The sequence below is a fragment of the Thunnus albacares genome, chromosome 18, assembly GCF_914725855.1.
Source record: "Thunnus albacares chromosome 18, fThuAlb1.1, whole genome shotgun sequence".
Classification (NCBI taxonomy): Eukaryota; Metazoa; Chordata; class Actinopteri; order Scombriformes; family Scombridae; genus Thunnus; species Thunnus albacares.
In genome coordinates, this window is record NC_058123.1 from 2,552,114 (window position 1) to 2,573,071 (window position 20,958).

General features: G+C 40.3%; 1 protein-coding gene across 1 annotated transcript; it reads right to left on the reverse strand.

The window, feature by feature from the left end:
- Positions 1–484: 484 nt before the first annotated feature.
- On the reverse strand, positions 485–20,412 carry atp6v1b2 (ATPase H+ transporting V1 subunit B2). Its single transcript, XM_044334456.1, has 14 exons — positions 20,226–20,412; positions 16,131–16,186; positions 15,694–15,792; positions 13,052–13,145; positions 12,136–12,213; positions 11,244–11,383; positions 10,771–10,872; positions 8,826–8,923; positions 7,994–8,117; positions 7,749–7,899; positions 5,817–5,899; positions 4,082–4,186; positions 3,828–3,957; positions 485–3,129 (listed from the first exon to the last, which is right to left on the reverse strand). The coding sequence occupies exons 1-14, from the start codon at positions 20,410–20,412 to the stop codon at positions 2,993–2,995; spliced, it is 1,584 nt and encodes a 527-aa protein (XP_044190391.1). The 3' UTR covers positions 485–2,992.
- Between the last annotated feature and the right edge of the window lie 546 nt (positions 20,413–20,958).

The following is a 20,958-nucleotide window of genomic DNA, read 5'->3' on the forward strand; positions in this document are numbered from 1 at the left end:
TGCGGGTATGAAACACAAACAACTGATCAGAAATAATGAGACAGCAGCTTTTATTTCATATGAGTTGATATTTGAGGCACCGACAGGAAACATTCAACAACGATGCATGCAAGCTGATTTAAAATCAGTCAGTAAACACATCATTCATACAGAAATATATCATTTATAGACGTTTTTCGAAAGAAAGCAAATAACACACACTAGAAGAACAAGGAGACAAATCTAAAGAAACCACAACATCAAAGGACATTTCATTTCAGACACTGGATTTCATCTCCCGGCTCCACTGTTACAAACATGGCTTCTTGGAAAAAGGCGGCGTGCATCAAAGCTCATGTCAAATGTAAAAGTCACATCTCTCCGAAGAACAAGGCCTTGTAGCTTGTGGCAGAACATGACAAGTCTGTCAAAGTGTCACAGTCGTATCGCACGTACAAGGACGGCGATGTGCGCTGACCGCCAAAGCAAAACTTTTTAAAAAAAAAAAAAAACGCCTCCATAATGAGCACTCAGGTGAGACTCTTCTTCATGCAGGGAATTAGCTGCAGAATGTTTAGACGGATCAACTGTAAACTCTTTTAGATTTGCTGCTGATTGCTTTATTTTGTCACATGACCACAGAATAAATGACGTGGTGGTGTTAATTTGGAGTAAATCACACATGATTTGCTGTATTTCTACAAGAGTTTGAAGCAAAATTATACATCAAAACATCAAAAATGAAGGACATATAAATATGCATATTAAAGAGTAACTTAACACCTTGAAAATCTTGTCTTTGCTGACCTCCAGTGGTTTAACATCTGACCTCCAGTGCACCATGACATCAAAACAAAACACATCATCAGTGTGTTTACCTGCACTTCAGTAACCAGGTCAAACATTCTGCAGGGGAAACAGACTTTTTTAGATTTCTACAAGTGACTTTGTGTCAGTTCCAGTTTCAGTTGGATGGACTTATTTTAAATAAGAGGACGCATCGCTCCGCTCTGCCTTCTCTATCTGCGGCCTTTTGTCACGAGTAAAAACCCGATTAGGGACTGGATGCATGATATAGAAATGATAAAGAAATCAGCGCTCTACCGTGATCTACCAAGAAACCGTGTTTCTCTAATCCTCTACCCCAGTTAAGAAATCAGCTGACTGTAGAAAGCTGTAACCAGGCAACTGAGGAGCAAGTAAACGCCCTGAGTGATGCTGGCTGTGATCTGAGACCACGTCCACGTTAAACCGGCTAAATTGGTAAACGCATCTTCTTCTCTGCATTTCTGCCCTCCGTCCAGACTAAAAGTGTATTTTTCTCTCCAGCTGTCATCTGCCACCATCTGACAAACAGATGGTGGCGGTAGCGCGGCGGCGTTTCATTGCAGGAACAACAATGGCGGACGGCTTCATGCGAATGTTGTTCTCTGATTGGTAGATTGTTCAGACGTAGCTAATCGACCACCTTTCTCTGCTCAAACTGTCGGAATCTGCTGCGATAAACTAAACGTCGGGAAGCCGCCACCGAAATGGAACTAGTATAGTGTTTCTTCTTCACTGGTTTTGTTGTGGCTGACTTGCTTGTCTGTCCTCCAACACATGCCCAGTAGGAGGAGAATTATCTGTTCTGGCGTTTTAATGTGGACGGAGGTGTTTACAGAAACGAGCTGAAACTCCTGCTGTGGTCGCAGGTTGTTTTTGCACAAAAACAGCGTTTTTAGAATTTAGCGTCTTTCAGTGTCACTAAAACTCATCGTTTGCATCCTGGAGGTCTAAACAAACGTGTCGGGTGTGTTTCCTTCCCCATAAAACATTTGCAAAACTGTTTTTTTAAGCATTTTGAAATCTGGATTGTTTACGTCCAGCAGTCTTCTTCTTCACTGCCTTTGTTGGTGCATTTCTAGATTTCTTGGCGCCACCTGTTGGTCAGTGAAATAGTTTGCAACCCATTGGCTAACAAAAAGCAGGGACCCAGTCATAGAAACATTCCTCTGCAGGGTAAAGGAACAGTTTAACATTTTGGGAAATGTCCTTATTTTACTATTGCCAAGAGTTACATGAGAAGACTGATACCACTTTCATATGTTTAAATTTAAAGAGCCAGCAGTGACTTATTAGACAAGTTTGAAACTTTTTTGGTGAAGAAATGGTTGGTAAATAGTCAATCATACGTCTGTTTTGTCTGTTTGTTAGTTTTTTTTATTGCCTGACTGGAACTTTTGCCATTTTACCCCCTTTTCCCCTCGAGAGAAGCACAATCGATACGAGCGTTTAGCTTTACTGTGTTTTTATCCTCCACAGTTTAATAGTATATCAGGACCTGCTGACTGCAGTGTTGTATTTGTGTGTATTTAATGTAAACTCAAAGAAACGTCAAACTAATTGCTGCCTGAAGAGCATCTATGATGATGAATCATTCTGACAGAAAGCTAAAATCAATTCTTCAGCTCTGCAAACTGCATTTTTTCACAGCTGTGCAGATGTTGTGTAAACCAGCATCTCAGGTGTTGCTGGATTGTTTTGATTTGTTGGTGAGCTGATTGGATCTTTATTAACTCGCCAAGCATCAAAATCTGTTGTTTTTTTTTTAAAAGCTCATTAGTGATGCTGTTTTCCAAATACGAGGCTCATTACCTGTATTGATTATCTAAGTTTAGATTAATTTGCTAATTATAGTCATGACACAAAAATCTAAATGTCATCATCATCATCATCATCATCATCATCATCACTCGTATAAACACAAACAGATCAACGTTAAACATGCTGCTCTTTACATTCACTCTGTAAACAAACATCTGTTTTAATATCTTCCTCCGTCTGTTTCTGGTTGTTAAGCAGGAATGGTGCGTTGTTGTCAAGGCCACATGAATGTCACGAGTGTCATGACTGTTACAGCATCACATCATATGTGACGGTACAACACTACACTGTATGTATGTATGTATGTATGTATGTATGTATGCAGCGATGGAAGCGGCAGGAGACACAGCTGGTGTGCTCGTGTCGGTTAACGTTTGGCCTCTCGGGGGTAAAACTCAGCTAAGGTGCTCTGCGGGATCCTCTTCAGCATCTCTTTGGGGAAAATCCTCATGAGCTGCCATCCGATGTCCAGAGTCTCAAACACGCTCCTGTTCTCGTAGGCACCTGGACACACAAACATACAGCGTCTGCTTCAGAACATCGATAAATCTACTTTACTTACTCTACTTGCATTTGTGCATTTGCTGACCCGTATGTGCCATGTGTCACCTTTAACTTCTAATTGGTTTTTTGTTTGTTTGTTTGTTAATTTGTTGGGTTTTTTTGGTTGTTTTTTGTGAAGCACTTCGTATCATTGCTATAAAAATTATTATTATTAATTATTAAGCTTTAATTCTTCAGGAAATCTCACTGAGAACACGTCACAGATACACCAGATCACAATGAGACTGTTTGTCCTCATCACAGTCGCAAAACAAGCTGTGTTGCAGTTCATTCCAGTGAAAAGGTGCGTGTTACTGGAAACCAGTCTGTCCCAGCTCACAGTTTGTATGAGGAGCTTTTAAAGCCGACATGTCTGTGGTCTGGTGTCACGGTTTATCAGCTCTGAGCTCGACTACAGATGTTAAATAACTAAATAACTAATAAATGAAGATGCAGGTCAGCTGCTGCCTCCTAGACGTCAGTGACGACCTCTGACCTTTTCCTATAACTCACAGCGGTGAGTGTGATGATGTCTGCTGGAATGAATCGAATGGCGCTGTGGCGTCCAGAGGTTTGAACGAATAACATTATTATTATTATTATAAAATATAGTTTCAGCTCTATCAACAACTGTAACTGCTGCTGCTGCCCCAGTGTACCTTGGGAAATGAAGTTTTTCTCAAACTTGGTCAGGAACTCCAGATAAAGCAGGTCATCAGCTGTCAGAGCTTCTTCTCCCACCACTGCCTTCATGGCCTGGACATCCTTCCCTATGGCATAACATGCATACTGCACACACACACACACACACACACACACACACACACACACACGCACATTTCACACATTTTTAGAGTGAGATGGTAAAAGCAGGAATGTGCAGTGTGAAGCAGGAGCATGTGTGTGAATTTACAAGCTGGTTGGAAACATCAGAGTGGTCTCTGCGGGTCATTCCCTCCCCGATGGCGGATTTCATCAGACGAGAGAGAGACGGCAACACGTTGATGGGAGGATAGATCTGTCGGAGGGGGGGGGGGGGAGAAGACAACATCATGTCAGAGAGGTGGCAGCTGTAGAAAGCTGCTCTGTATAATAAATACAATAAAATAGTTTGAAGACAACAATTCAATTCAACAATTTTATGCTTTCAGAGCCAGGTTATTTCTTGGCTCTGAGCAGTTGCCAGGCAACAGGAAGTTACTGGTCCCAGCAAAGAAATAGTCCAGCACATAATCCCCATGTGGTTAATTGTCATTTTTACAATTAGTTTTTTGTGCATATTAAACAAAATGCACGTTAAACAGCACGTCATGTCACTCAACCTTTCATCACCCTCCACTGACTCTCTGTTGTATGGAAGATTTATAATGCCCAAATTAAAGCAAATCAAAAAATGAAATGAAGTGAAATATCATAAACATTGTAATATGTAATTAATAATAACAGAAAAAAAGTGTTTAATGTGTTTTTACTGCTGTCAAATATAAAAATGGGTCCAATTTAACCTCAACAGTATGTCAGGGTAAAAAGGACAATTATTTATCTATTTGCCGTTAAAACATTAATTAATTTTCATGCAAGATTAAAATCAAATCACAATACAGAAAACAAAGTGAAGACGTGAATTGCATTTCAGTGCATTTAAACATAGACCTGCCAATATTAAACACAACACACTGTCGTTAGTTTTCATGAGGAGGTGCAGGGGAGAGAAGCAAAAGCTTCTCTGACAAAAGCCAAATGAATAAATTGTAAATGTAAACAACATATAATATGTTAATCAGTGAGCTTCAGAGATGCTGGAAGGAGGATTTTGTTACCTGGACAGAGCCGGGCTAGTCGTTTCCAGTCTTTATGCTAAGCTAACCCGCTGCTAGTCGGTTGTAGTTTCATATTTAGCCTACAGACATGGAAGAGGTATCAATCTGAACATCTAACTCGCAGCCAGAAAGCGAATAAATACTGAACTTTTACTTTAACACGGCGTATCTTAATGATGCTTTTCGTCATTAAGCTGGACAGACACTTTGTGTTTTGTATGTTAACTGACACAGTGTGAGCCGGCGCTACTTTGTGCAGTTGGAAGTGTCTGGAAGATGCAGATAATCTAATGCAAGTTTTGGTGCATATTGAACAAAATGTACGTTAAACAGTACGTCATGTCACTCAACTTTCACTCAACTTCACAATATTCCCTCATAATTAGTCTCTATAACAAATTTCTGAACCACATCTTTATTAGGAACATCTGTGCAATCTAATGCAACTAAACACAACAGCTCTGCCATAAAAGTCTAATTTTGTGAAGCTTATACATTTTCAGTTTTGTCCACCACATTATATGAGGGGGGAAAAATATTAGGAACACTTTAACATAATGCTCTCCAGTAATAAACAGTAAGGTACATGAGGCAGCAGGGTTGCATTAGATTGTACAGATGTTCCTAATAAAGTTTATACTCCAATCATATTGAAACAAACTCACTAAGGTTTATAACAGCAGCCATGTTGGAAATCTGATCTCAGAGCTGCTCATTATGCAGACCAAACTTCTGACAGAGACAGAAATTCAGCCCGATTCTAAAACGAGTCAGAGGTGATGAAACTGAGGTGAAACTCTGACTGAATCTGTTCAGTGTGTTTTTCACCTGTCTGTTGTGCAGCTGTCTGTCAACGTAGATCTGTCCCTCAGTGATGTAACCCGTCAGGTCAGGGATCGGATGAGTGATGTCTGAGAGACACATGAACACACTGTCAGAACAACACTGCACTTCCCTACTGAAAAATCCAGCTTAAGCTGGTAGCCGGCAACCAGCTTGACCAGTTTGAGCTAGGTTTTTGACAGCTGGTAGCTGGTCAACCAGCTGACAGAAACCTAGCTCAAACCAGCTACGAGCTCTGAGCTGGTAGCTGGTTTGAGCTAGGTTTTTGACAGCTGGTAGCTGGTTTGAGCTAGGTTTTTGACAGCTGGTTGACCAGCTACTCCTGGTGACACCAGATACCAGCTCCTATTCTTACCAGCTTAGATTCTTACATTACCATTTCAGATTCTCACCATCAGCTCTTATTACTTTACCAGGCCCAGCTAAGATTCTTACCGTTTACTGGCTCTTATTGTTACTAGCTGCCAGTTCCTATTGGTGAGACCAGCACCTGCTAAAATTCACCAGCTTGTAGGAACTAGTTTTTGGTTAACAGTTTTTTTACAAAGGATGTACTATGCGTAGCTTTTCAAATGTCTTTAAAAATGTACTTTAAAAAAAAACACACTCATCCTCTAACATACTTATTTGCAGCAAGATACATGATACCATCAAGATACATGATATCTGCAGATGGATGTAGCGAGATGTGACGTCATCTGTTGTTTCATTGGAGCCAGTTTGAAGCCCGGAGTTGCTGCTAATGTTCAGCGGCATCTTTTCTGTTTGGAACCAGGACATCCCAAACAAGGAGTGTAGGGTTTTGCCTTTCACACTCTGGAAACACGCCCCGCTACCTCGGACTCAAGCTAACGCTAGCTTACTGGGAACACCGAGTGCTGCACACTTGTGCCGCGTCTAAAATTGCATACTTCTGTATTTACACTTAACATTTTGAATGCATAAGTGTGTTCACACTGAGAAATATGGAAAAATGCAGTGCACTGTGAGAACCCGGATGGTGCACTCAAAATGGTCAAAAAGTGGGGAGTGTGGAACAATGGACACTTCTCGCCCTCAATGGTCGCCATCTTGGCTGTGTAGCAGAAGGGGAGGGACCGCTTTTCAAACTGGAAATGGCGGCCGAGGATGTTGTAACTACGGTGAACATCGCCACATTATACAAATGTAAGTTATACATGTGTTTTTTAGCACTAAACACCACTATACTGTTGTTGGATATAAGCCATCAGTATGTTTATTGGGTTAATTTAGCAGTCTGTAATGATTTGGTGGCACGAACAATGACGCGAATGCTAACGCTAGCTAATGCTAATTTGTGATCATCATTTCTAGTAAGTGCACAACAGCCATGTTTGAATTGAGACAACATTACCCTGTCGAAATTCGCACACTATGCTAGTAAGTACGCAGTGTACTACACAGAAGTGTACTAACGGAAGTATCTGATTTGAGACACAGCTTTGGGCTAACATTAGCTACTTTAGCTAAGTTGTGCTAATAGGACAGGTATCATAATCAAGTCACATTGAACTATTGTGAAATATTGTGACAACAGTCCGACTCAGTCCTGGAGCCGGGGAGAGCAGCAGGTATCAATCTGTCAATCACAGCTGTCAGTCAACACCCACACAGCAGACATCAAAGCTACTTTACATCTTCAAATCTTATTAAGGAGAAATTATTTCCAAAATGACCACCAGCACATTTATTAGAGGACCTGAATTTAGAGACTGAGACCATAATGACCATAATTGAGACAATGATGATGATTAAGACAATTATTAACTTTCAGTATTTCTAGAGAGAAGTTTGAATGGGAGCCAGTTGGAGCAGCTAGCGGCCGTCATGGCACTTTAAGGTACTTCAGCATTGGCTTCAGCGTGTGTGTGTGTGTGTGTGTGTGTGTGTGTGTACCATCATTGGGCATGGTGAGGATGGGGATCTGTGTGATGGAACCGTTGCGTCCCTCCACTCTGCCAGCTCTCTCGTAGATGGTGGCCAGATCGGTGTACATGTAGCCCGGGAAGCCTCGGCGGCCCGGCACCTCCTCTCTGGCTGCAGACACCTGAGACGAGTCGCACACACGTGAGAAAATCCGCCGATTTACCTCCGATTCCCTGCAGTCATTTTAGAATAAATGCAGTGAAATCGCGTCTGACCTCTCGGAGAGCCTCCGCGTACGAGCTCATGTCAGTGAGGATGACGAGGACGTGTTTCTCACACTGATAGGCCAGATACTCTGCTGATGTCAGAGCCAAACGAGGCGTGATGATTCGCTCGATGCTGCGGGACACAAGAAGGTTTAAGCTTTTTTCTGCATTAGTGAAAACCTCTGAGGTAAACATCAAATTAATGGCTTAAATTTGAAGGAGACACTTGTATCTTTAGATGTTACAACTTAAATCATTAAATTTAATGATCCATGAAACTAAAAAGTAGTGAACACACAATTTATATTTCTACAGATAACTGCCAAACATCTGTCTAATAAAATGCCTAAAACTTTACATTATCTGGTTCTCACACTTCTTGTCTTCATTTCTTATAAAATCTAAAGTTCATATGTAAAAGTATGAACCTCATGGTGCTCTTTTTAATCATTTATTCTTATTTTTATTCCCTTTTTAAAGATTTTAAAACGTACTTTATTATATTTCAGTTTGTAATATCACTGTGGTTAGATAAATAAAGGATATTACTAAAATTTTACAAGCAATTTGTAAGAAGTAAACATAGGGTCCTTTTGTGTGCTAAATCTATCCAAACTCTCTCCAAAGAAGCTCTTAATGTGGAAGAAATTATCATTTTTTTCAACAGATAATCTCTTAGAGACAATGACAAACATGTTTACAAAATCTGACGACAACATAATGAGAGACTTTGGTAGAAAACGGAGGTGTGGGTGTGTTCAGTTTGAATCAGTAGCAAGCAAGTTAATCAAAATCTAGCATATGTTAAAGTGAAAAGCAGGTTATGAGTGAAAGCTCATACGTGGGGTCGTTGGCCAGGTTGAGGAACAAACAGACGTTGTCCATGGAACCGTTCTCCTCAAAGTCAGACTTAAAGAACCGGGCGGTCTCCATGTTCACCTGGTGGCCGAGAGAAGAGAGACTGTTGTTTTATTTAATTAGAAAAGAAAATAACTTTAGTGTTTCAGCTCATTGTTTATCTGTCCGGCTTACTGTTCTGGTTCACTCTCAGCGCTCTCATAAAAAGCCGCTGTACACAACCTTCTCAGCACCAAACAGACACAGTTAGCTGTAGACTAGCTGGTGAACATAGTGGAGCATTTAGCAGCTAAAGAGCCAGATATTTCCCTCAGGAGTTGGTGGAGACCAAAAACAGAGGTAAAAGAGAGTGAATATTGGACTTACATTCACCAGGTGGACAGAAACACGACTCCACATGAATGATAATGTTGCTCCGTAACTGCTGGATGTGGAAATAAGCAACTGTTTGCTAACATGTTAGCCACAACTGCTCTATAAGCTGATAATATGACAGAAGTTGTGTTTAGAGACTATTCTGCGGAAAACAAGTGGACAAAAAAAACATAATTTCAAGCAGCTTTAACCAGATTGAAAGTACAAAGGATCAAAAATAGAACCCTGAGGAACCTCGTAAGTAATTATTGACATTATCAATGTGATGATCATGTTGTAACTGCTGGAGGTGCAAATAAGCAACTGTTTACTAACGAGTTCACGTTCGTTTGTACTTATGTAACAGAGTCAACTATGCAGCATATGTATTATAATTACATAAAATTTGTAAATAGTTTCATCCTGACGTGCTACTTCTCCAGGATCAATATATGGAACATTTAAGGCTCAGTTCATTGTATCCCTTCGTTCACCCGCCTTTACCTCTCCCCTTTTGTTGTACTTCATGGGAGAGGTAAGCGACGTTGTGCACTTCCTTTGAATTACGAGTGTAAGTTTGTTTATTAGCTTGAACTTCTTGTGCAGTAATAACACATTTCTGTGTTATTTAATTTGTGTAGGAGCCTGAGTTAGCATCACAACTGACCGGCAGAGGATTTTCTTTTATTTACTTCTGTCGTCAGTTGCAGGAATAAATGGTCGCCTCCAAAGACACCCTGGTCTGAGCCTCTTATAACACAATGCTACAAACCAGCGGTTACACTTCAGCCAACAGAGAGATTTACGTGAGGAGGATCCATCATTTACTGCCGTCTATTTCTCTGAATGTGACGTCATAATAACTATTATCTCAAACTGATCTCTCCTTGAATTACAGCAGATAACAAACTCAGTGTTAAATCCACTTATTAAAGTTTGTAAATTATACATAATTACATCTATTGATCCTGGTCCCATCTTTTAATGATTATTACAACAAGTATTTCAGTATTTCTGTCTCTCTTTACTCAAAAAGTAGCTTTATTTATTGCTAAATGAGGGTTAAAAATTGTCAAATTTAGCGAGAAAGTTTCTGGCAGCAGAGTGAGTCTGTGCTTGAGCTCATTCTTTTCAATTTGTGACATTTGTGGTGTTTAAACTAAAACTGGTTGTAAAGTAAAATACTGGAGATGCAGTTTTTTTTTTTTCCATCTACGTCTCTAAACTGCAAACAGCCGACCAGCAGACATCAAACATCAGCAGCGTCCTTTAAAAGCTAAAAACTTTAATTAACACAACAGTTTTTTGTTTTCTTTTAATTGCTTTTCTAATCATTTTTTTAAATTGAATACTTTAATCAAGTCTTTAACTTGTTTGTCTTATTATACATTAATTTCTGTGATGTTCTGTTGTTATCTTATTTCTGTATTTTATTAGTCTTATTAATTTTTTACTGTATGTGAAGCACTTTGAATTACTGCTATTGTTTGAGTTGTGCAATATAAATTAAGCTCACTGTGGGACTTTGAAGTGTCAGAATCTGCAGCATCTGAAGCAGAAGCTAAAGTTCTCACCCCCATGGCGGCGAACACGATGGCGAAGTTTTCCTCGCTGTAGTCCATCACATCCTTCGACTTCTTCACCAAACCGGCCTGCCGACAGATCTGAGCCGCGATCTGCAGCAGCAGAGACAGAGAGAGAGAAAATATATCTGACGCTCTCCTCATTTATTCCATCTTCAGCCTCCATTTAAAGAAAAAATCTCAGAAGCTCTTTATTTTCAATTAAATCTGAGTAATTAAAAGGAAATTATATAATTAATGAATCACGTTTAATTATAATTCAGCCCTGAGGACCTGACACACTAAACATATCGGTCAGGAAATTAACAGGCTTCCTTCCACTTCCACACTAAACAGCAATTAGTGATTACAGAGCGTGTTGTTTGTGTGTGTGTGTGTGTGTGTGTGTGTGTGTGTGTGTGTGTGTGTGTGTGTGTGTGTGTGTGTATGTGTGTGTGTATGTGTGTGTGTGTGTGTGTGTGTACCTCGTTGTGTGGCAGCCCTGCAGCAGAGAAGATGGGTATTTTCTGCCCCCTGGCGATGCTGTTCATGCCGTCGATGGCAGATATGCCAGTCTGGATCATCTCCTCCGGGTAGATACGACACTGAGGGTTTATAGGCTGACCTGAAGACACACACACACACACACACACACACACACACACACACACACACACACAGTCAGGGATGTACCAGGGTTTATTTACTGTAATGTAAATCACAGTAATGCCAGACAACAAAAGCAGTCGGTTTAAATTAATCTGTCTACATTAAACATACAGTATATAGGAAAATATGTCTCCCCATTTATCATTAATTATCAGCATATAAACAGTAAATAAGTGGTTTATATGTCACTATAATGTAGTTGTCAGCAGATAAAAGTGTTTATTAATGTATTGATCAACAACTATAACTCCTGTGTTTGCTGCTGTATAAACAGATGATGAACAACAATATAGTAAAATACAGCTGTAATAATATAAAATATGTCCTAATAGAAGACGTTATAATAGTTGTACTACTACTGTACATTAATAAACATTTAAAACTGCCCTTATAGCTGCTTATAACTGCATTATCTGTTGAAAGCTTTAAACGACATGAATTTATGGATTTGATGTTTTTATATGTCTGAATGTCTTTGAGACTGTTCACAAACAGTTTGAAGACGTCTGTTTGGGCTGCATGAAATTATTTTTCACTGTTGTCGGACCTTTTATAGATAAAACAAGAAAATAACAAGCAGATTATTATTCGATAATAAAATTAGTTGTTAGTTTCCGCAATTCTTTCATATAAAAATATCAACTTCACTTTGTTTCACAGTTAAAAGTCAAAGTGTGATTATAAATAGAGCAGAAACAGTTAACGTACCCATGATGTCCAAGAAGTCTTCAGCCAGGACCGCCGGCCCTCTGTCGATCGGTTTACCGGATCCATTAAACACACGACCTGCAAACACACACACACACACACACACACACACACACCTTATCGTATTTCTCCACAAAACACACCTGCATCCAGTTTTAATACGTCACTTCAGAGCTTATGAAAAGTATTCAACCTCTCCTGGAAGTTTTCATGTTTTACAAAACTGCATCAAAGTAAAATCAAAGACTTTATGTGGATTTATTGAAATTGATCAACCGAAAAAGACAACTCATGTCAAAGTGAAGACAAATCTTCTGTTAACAACTGAGTAATTCTGGAGGAAAAACCTGATACAAGAAAACCAAATCTGCAGAGGAACAGCAGAGTCAGAATCCAGATCTCAGTTTAATCCAGAACTTGTGGCTGCATCAGTGACAAAAAAGCCACATTAAATCTAATTTGATTCAGTGTTGTAAAGACGATCAAACATGAAAACTTTTTATCAATCAATCAATCAATCATTTGAACCGTCTTTGATCTGAAGGTCGTCTTTCATGGTCCTGCAACTGTTTCTCTTCTCTTCAGTTGTTCATGTCTTGTTTCTCTGCTCCGTCTCTTTATGTCATCAAGCCCCATTATGCTTGTTTCCCTTCAATCAACCCCTCATCATCATCATCATCATCATCATCATCATCATCAGCCTCCCACTGGACCCTCTCAGAACGTGTCCTGCAAATTCAAACTTCCTCTCTGCAGTCTGTCTTCTCCTACCAGTTCCAGACCTTTATTAAAACTTTTATAGGCAACATATACAGAAACATTTCACAGCTAAAAATGAATTGATGTAAAGCTGCAGTTCTTAGTCTGAAACTGAATGGATTTGATTTGTTTACTGTGTTGTGTGAGTGAATCATACCCAACATATCCTCAGATACAGGCGTCCGTAAGATGTCTCCTGTAAACTCACAGCTGGTCTTCTTGGCATCGATACCTGCAGTCCCCTCAAACACCTGCAGACGAAACAGAGACACAACAGTCCATCTATTCTGTTGATTCATTATTTAAAAAATCAAATCATTGGAGCAGGTTCAAGGAAAACTCCCACATTAAATCATCTTACTATGGTATATATGTATACATATATACATATATATATATGTGTGTATTCTGTCTTGTAATGAGCCTGTGAACTTTCCACCTGTATGATGTTTATTTTAAGTGTGAGACTGAACAATTGAGACAAATGAAACAGGGTTAGGGTTAGGGTTAGGGGTAGGGTTAGGGTTAAAGGGTTAGGGTTAGGGGGTTGGGGTTAGGGTTAGAGAGTAAGGGGTAGGGCTGGGGTAGGGTTAGGGTTAGAGGGTAAGGGGTAGGGCTGGGGTAGGGTTAGGGTTAGAGGGTAAGGGGTAGGGTTAAAGGGTTAGGGGGTTGGGGTTAGGGTTAGAGGGTAAGGGGTAGGGTTAGGGGTAGGGTTGGGGTTAGGGTTAAAGGGTTAGGGTTAGGGGGTTGGAGTTAGGGTTAGAGGGTAAGGGGTAGGGTTAGGGTTAGAGGGTAAGGGTTAGGGTTAGGGTTAGAGGGTAAGGGGTAGGGTTAGGGTTAGAGGGTAAGGGGTAGGGTTAGGGTTAGGGTTAGAGGGTAAGGGGTAGGGTTAGGGTTAGAGGGTTAGGGGTAGGGTTAGGGTTAGAGGGTAAGGGTTAGGGTTAGAGGGTTAGGGGTAGGGTTAGGGTTAGAGGGTAAGGGTTAGGGTTAGAGGGTAAGGGGTAGGGTTAGGGTTAGAGGGTTAGGGGTAGGGTTAGGGGGTTGGAGTTAGGGTTAGGGGTAGGGTTAGAGAGTAAGGGGTAGGGTTAGGGGTAGGGTCAGGGTTAGGGTTAGGGTTAGGGTTAGAGAGTTAGGGGTAGGGTTAGGGTTAGAGGGTAAGGGTTAGGGTTAGGGTTAGAGGGTAAGGGGTAGGGTTAGGGGTAGGGTTAGGGGGTTGGAGTTAGGGTTAGGGGTAGGGTTAGAGAGTAAGGGGTAGGGTTAGGGGTAGGGTCAGGGTTAGGGTTAGGGTTAGGGTTAGAGAGTAAGGGGTAGGGTTAGGGGTAGGGTTAGGGGGTTGGAGTTAGGGTTAGGGGTAGGGTTAGAGAGTAAGGGGTAGGGTTAGGGGTAGGGTCAGGGTTAGGGTTAGAGGGTAAGGGGTAGGGTTAGGGTTAGAGGGTAAGGGTTAGGGTTAGGGTTAGAGGGTAAGGGGTAGGGTTAGGGTTAGAGGGTAAGGGGTAGGGTTAGGGTTAGGGTTAGAGGGTAAGGGGTAGGGTTAGGGTTAGAGGGTTAGGGGTAGGGTTAGGGTTAGAGGGTAAGGGTTAGGGTTAGGGTTAGAGGGTTAGGGGTAGGGTTAGGGTTAGAGGGTAAGGGTTAGGGTTAGAGGGTAAGGGGTAGGGTTAGGGTTAGAGGGTTAGGGGTAGGGTTAGGGGGTTGGAGTTAGGGTTAGGGGTAGGGTTAGAGAGTAAGGGGTAGGGTTAGGGGTAGGGTCAGGGTTAGGGTTAGGGTTAGGGTTAGAGAGTTAGGGGTAGGGTTAGGGTTAGAGGGTAAGGGTTAGGGTTAGGGTTAGAGGGTAAGGGGTAGGGTTAGGGGTAGGGTTAGGGGGTTGGAGTTAGGGTTAGGGGTAGGGTTAGAGAGTAAGGGGTAGGGTTAGGGGTAGGGTCAGGGTTAGGGTTAGGGTTAGGGTTAGAGAGTAAGGGGTAGGGTTAGGGGTAGGGTTAGGGGGTTGGAGTTAGGGTTAGGGGTAGGGTTAGAGAGTAAGGGGTAGGGTTAGGGGTAGGGTCAGGGTTAGGGTTAGAGGGTAAGGGTTAGGGTTAGGGTTAGAGGGTTAGGGGTAGGGTTAGGGTTAGAGGGTTAGGGATAGGGTTAGGGTTAGAGGGGTAGGAGTAGGGTTAGGGTTAGAGGGTAAGGGGTAGGGTTGGGGTTAGGTTTAGATGTAAGGGGTAGGGTTGGGGTTAGGGTTAGAGGGGTAGGGTTAGGGGTAGGGTTAGGGTTAGAGGGTAAGGGGTAGGGTTAGAGGGTAAGGGTTAGGGTTAGGGTTAGAGGGTAATGAATGAGCATTACTGTGGCTGTCAGGACGACTGACTGTGTTCAGTAGATGAGATCAAAGCAGCAGCACATTCAGTCGACCAATCATCAGCCAGACAGACATGAATGAGCTGTGAATGTGCGAGCTAACGACCAATTACTGATCCCCATTGTTTGAAGAGGAACTCCTTCTCTTTTGTTTTTATTCTGAATTTAACTCGACTATATAAATTTGTAATTTGAGTTTATAATAGTGAGTTTATTCCAGTGTCTGGATCATCTCTCTGTTCACGATCCTTCAGTTACAGTCTGTACAACAACCTGCATATAACAGTATTTTAATATTAGAGTCAGATTTAGATGCATATTGAGGATCTATTAGCTACTTGAAAAAATAGGTGATGATATAGCTTGTTAGAGTCAGTTAAGTTTAGTTTGACTTCATTTTCTTTACTTTCACTGTTTAAAATCTTGCAGTTGGTAAAAAGTTTGAAATGCTGCACACACACACATTACCTGCACCACAGCTTTGGACCCAGTGACCTCCAGCACCTGTCCGCTCCTCTTGGTACCATCAGGCAGGGTGAGGTGGACGATCTCTGCGTAGCGTGGAAACTGTCGGAGCGCAGCAGGAAGCGTTAGTGAAGTCACAAGCTGTACCTGATGCAGCTTCTCTATAAGTGGAATATCTGCAGTTTTTCAAAGTCATTTAAATTCTTAGAAAAAGGAATTATCAGACTTTCATGAGAATTAAAGGACGGGTTTGTCTTAAAACAGTCCGCCTTCTGTGCAAATATGTATTTAAAAGTGTATCTGAAGCTAATATGAAGCTTCAAGGAAAAACAAAGAAGGAATTTGATGCTAAATGTGTCAGATATCCACTTGATATGAGAAACTCTGCACTCGTTACTTCAGAAAAGGGAAACATTAACACAGAGGTGGGTCATTCTTACCTTCACCTGATCCAGAATCACCAGCGGACCGTTGACTCCAGACACTGTTTTATAGGCTGAGGATGCAGAAAACAGAACGTGTTGACAACAGTGCAAACGCAGCGTTTACTGACAGAAGCTGGATGTGTTTCTGCTGCTGAAGACTCGCTCTGAGCTCCGAGACACTCAATAAAAACACAAATGTCAGCGGAAGGCAGACGTGCAGGTGGCATCAATCTGAGTGACGGCTTGGTTAATGAAATCAGAGCTGAGACGATTCGACGGAAAATAAATCTGCAACTATTTTGATTTTGATATAATTCTAAACTGAATATTTTGGGGTTTTTGACTGTTGGTTGGACAGAACAAGATATTTAGATAGAAGATATTTGAAGACGTCACTTTGCACCTGTGTAACTGTGATGGACGTTCAATGACATCAACACATGTGAGAAGCTGCAAACACTGAATTTTTGGCATTTTTGCTTTAAAAAAAAAAAGAACAAAAATTATAAAAAATTGCTGTAAATCACATTAATCACAATGTCAATCAACAAAGTGATTAATGATTAATCATTTCAGCTGTTTTCCAGTGAGTGAAGACAGAGAGCATGATGACATGATCGTATCCATCAGCGTATCGTTGTCTCGCACCGTGAAGCCGTCTGATAGAAACATGATGTAACTGAAGGACATAACTGAGAGTTTGACTCTCCTGGTTCAGACTGACAGATTTAAAGATCCCCTGCAGACATGTTGAAAGACAGAACAATACTCTGGTAATGTCTGTGATATGGTTCGTCTATCAAAAAAAAGTTCAATTGTCTTGTTAAAAATTCTTAAAACAACATCTCCTTCTTCTCCTGACCGATCTCTGAATATGTTTCTAAAGTTTTCCTGTTTGACACAAGACGTCTCTTACTTCTCCAACTACTGCAACAATTACTGACAGAAAATTAATCAGCAACTATTTTGATAATCGATTAATTGTTTTAACCATTTCTGAAGCAAAAAAGCCAAAAATCTGCTGTTTTCAACTTCTCAGACGTGATGATTTGATGCTTTTCTCTGTAAACATGATATTAGACTGAATATCTTTGGGTTTTGGACTGTTGGTCAAACAAAACATCTGTAAACATCATCTTGAACTGAAGGGAATCTGATACTTTAAAGAACAAACCATTGATTGAGACAATTGATTGAGACGATAATCGTGAGATGAATCGATAATGAAAAAAGAATCACACAGTTATGTAAAAGCTCCACATATCACAGTATTTCTGGCTGAGCTTCTGGCAGAAATGCTCACACAGTATTTTTATCCGGCTGAAGCCCACACACAGGTTCTTACAACACATACGTTCAGCAGCTTGAGCTTCTGTTCAGTGAAGAGCTGCAGCTACAGATTATTTTCATTAAAATGTCTAAAAACAACTAGACCTATGTTACATATATTGTTGAGTAGAGAGTACAGATGTATGCACTGGAGCTGTGTTTGTCCGCTACAATGGCGTCTACCAAAGAGTAACTTACACACATACAAGATAATACATCTGCGTTGTGGTTGTTTGACAGAAGCTATTGTAAATGGACTTTTATTTAGTTTTAAGTCACATTTTCATGATAAATTTAGGTTGTTTTAACTATATTTTAGCCGGATGAAGGATTTTAGTTGTCGGACGTCTGGATCTAAAGTTATAAGAGAAATAAACAGAGCTAACGTTAGCAGCAGCTCAGCTAACAGCCCCTCCAGGAAGTCCGGTGGTCGTCGCACATCGTCAGGGAAACACTGATTTTTTAGGTGAAACAGCTTTATTCAGTGTTTTTATCTGTAATCTCCGGGTCCGTTTGTTCTGGAGAGGAGGAGACCTCTGCGGGTAAAAACATCGTGAATGATGAACACTGGAGTAATCCTATCCCGGTGAAGCTGGTTATTTAACAATGAAGACAACAACTCCCATGATCCCTTGCTACTTCACACCGTCATCACACTCCATCTTTTGTTGTTGTTTTGATTGAGACGCCTAGCGGCTGAAATTACATATTCTGCGTTTAAATGTTAGAAAATCCTTAAAAAATGCCACCAAACCAAAACCAAACTTTACATCTTTACATGTCTTGTTTCTTTCTGGTCAACAGTCAAAAACCCAAAAATATTCAGTTTAACATCAGAGAAGATTTAATAAACAGAAAATATTCACATCTTTGTGATTAAAATAACACTGATAAACAAAGACTTGTTTCTTTCTGCCAGCTGCTGATCCGTCAACTCTTCTGTTCTTATCATCATTTATTTTCTTTGTATTTTGCTAAATCATGTTATATTTATTTATTTAGTATTTATTCCTTTGTTTTCAGTTCTTCTTTAGTTGAGGGGAGGTTTGTCCATCACTGACATCTCCTCTCATGTCTGTCTTATTTCTATTATCTGGTTTTTATTCTGCTGTTTATGTGTGTAAATAAATAAATAAATGTAAATCTACACAGACTGATGATGTGTCGCCTCTCACAGCTGCTTCATTGTGCTCATAGTGACAAATACTGTTGAACGTTATGAATATGAATAATATTTCCAAATCACACAGAACCTTTCTTACCTGTTAATTAGTCCTATATGTTGCTTCTGTGTATTTTGTATATTATTGAATGATATATAATATTTAAAATTGTTTTTTTTAATGTTTTTTCTTTCTCTCTTCCAGCTTTATAATCTGTTTTTTGTATCTTATTTCTTTCTTATTTCTTCATTTTTCTGTTCTGACACCTTCAACAAAACTAAATCCTTGAACACATGATCCTTCTGAAATAGAGTCTTTTTTAAGTGACTTATATGATTAATTGATTATCAAAATTGTTATTTTCTTTACATTCCTGATAAGCTGCCATGTTTTCACCTCTCAGATGGGATTCGTCTGCTTTCTGTCTCCAGAGTCAAAACTAATCATGTAAACCTGAAGAGGCAGCGTTGAGTTTTTATGCAGCAAATATCGAAACAAACTCCCAGAAAACTGCTGCAACTCTCACTTCTATCCTGTTTGCCTTTTATAAAATCAGATTTAGGACTTTTAATTCACTGCACTGTTTGATCTGTCTCATTCTGTGTGAGTTTATTTTTATTTTCTATTTAAAGGACGAGTTCACAGTTTTTTCAAGTGTGTCTTAAACCAACAGTCAGGAACCCAAATGATCAGTGAAACCTGTGTTTCTTGCTGTAATCATTCCTCCTGTTCATACTGACCATTAGAAGATCCCTTCATAATGACCTTACAATGGAAGTGATGGAGGACAAAATCCACAGTCCTCCTTCTGTGCAAAAAATGTTTATCTGAAGCTAATATGAAGCTTCAGCGTCCAAATGAGTCAAATCAAGTAGATATCTTTCAACGTTACAGTCTTTTTAGTACCAAAGTTCCTCTTTTTGTTACTATACTTCCACCTGCAGCTCAACAGGGAAACACTGTCCGAGGAAACACAAAGAGGGAATTTGATGCTAAAAAGACTGTAAATGTGTCAGATATCCACTTGATATGACTAACTCAGACTGCTGAAGCTGAATAGAAGCTTCACAGAGACTTTTAAATGACTGTGTGGACACACTGTGGATTTTGGCCTCCATCACTTCCATTGAAAACACATTTGAAGGATCTTTTAATATCCAGTATGAACAGGAGGAATGATTACAGACACCTGACTGCTGGTTTAACACACTGGAAACATTGTGAATCTATACTTTAACCCTTTAAAATGTCTTTTTATAATATCTTGAGTGTCTTTTACATTTTAATGCTTTTTCTGATAAAGTACTTGTTGTTGTTGTTGCTGTTCTGTCAACGATGAATCATTTCAGCTCAGTGAACATGAATCACTCAGATGAAGGAAGTCACTGCACCTAAACTGTTGCTGCCTGTTGACTAAAATCTCTGCACATCTGCAAACATCTGTGCACATCTGTAGCACAGACTGATGACTGACAGTTATCAGGAGAATGATGACTGTAATCTGTTTTAACTCCTACCGTGTTTTCCAGCCTTTAACTGATAAACAGCATCATATACGGAGTGATGCATCCTCCTACCTGCGCTGATGCCGTGCAGATATTCAGACAGAGGGACTCACTGAGGCGAGGCTGGGTGATATAGTCCCGGCTCACGGCCATGACGTGCTCCCGGGACGCGGCAGCGGCAGCGGCGGCGGCCGGAGCGGCTGCCGGAGCGGCGGCGGCCGTCGGTTTGTTCCCGCTGACCGCCGAGGAGAGCTCACTCATGGCCCCGTTGACCATCCCTCTGAGCGCCTTCATCGCCATGTCTCCACCTGCAGCAGCTGCAGCAGCGCCTGAGTCGTGACAGTAGCGGCGCATGCGCAGTTAACACACCATCAGCATCACTGAGATGAAGATTACAAACTGAACTATGAGCAAGTCTTTATCTCAGACAAGGTTGGGGAAGTTTATTAAGATCTTACATCATATTTTATCCCTGAAACAAAATAATTTAATAAACTGAAGATTAACGCACATTATCTAGAATAAAGCCAAAGACAGAATGTGGGACTGAAATAAAGTTTATTTCAAATAAACAATTATACATAAAGATTTGACTGTGGTATTAAATCTTTGTGTTTAATTGATAATCTCTTGGTTGTAATGAGTAAATCTTAAATACGATATGATTTATTTCTGTATTACACAAAAACAGAAAACAAGTTACAGTGAAAACACTCATTTCCAATATGATTCCAATATCTTAAAAAGACAAAGACACATAAATAAGCACGAGACATTTCACATAAAACTAAACAATAAAGTCCTGAAGTTTGAATACAACAGAGACTATTTGATAGTTAAAGTAAA

Bases quoted from the DNA above. Each gene is read 5' to 3' on its own strand.
- atp6v1b2 (XM_044334456.1), bottom strand. From the start codon at position 20,412: ATGGCGATGAAGGCGCTCAGAGGGATGGTCAACGGGGCCATGAGTGAG. The intron at 16,187-20,225 runs GTGAGTCCCTCT...CTGCATCCTCAG, and splicing joins TATCACCCAGCCTCGCCTCA to CCTATAAAACAGTGTCTGGA. The intron at 5,900-7,748 runs GTACACACACAC...TGTGTCTCTCAG, and splicing joins CCTCACCATGCCCAATGATG to ACATCACTCATCCGATCCCT.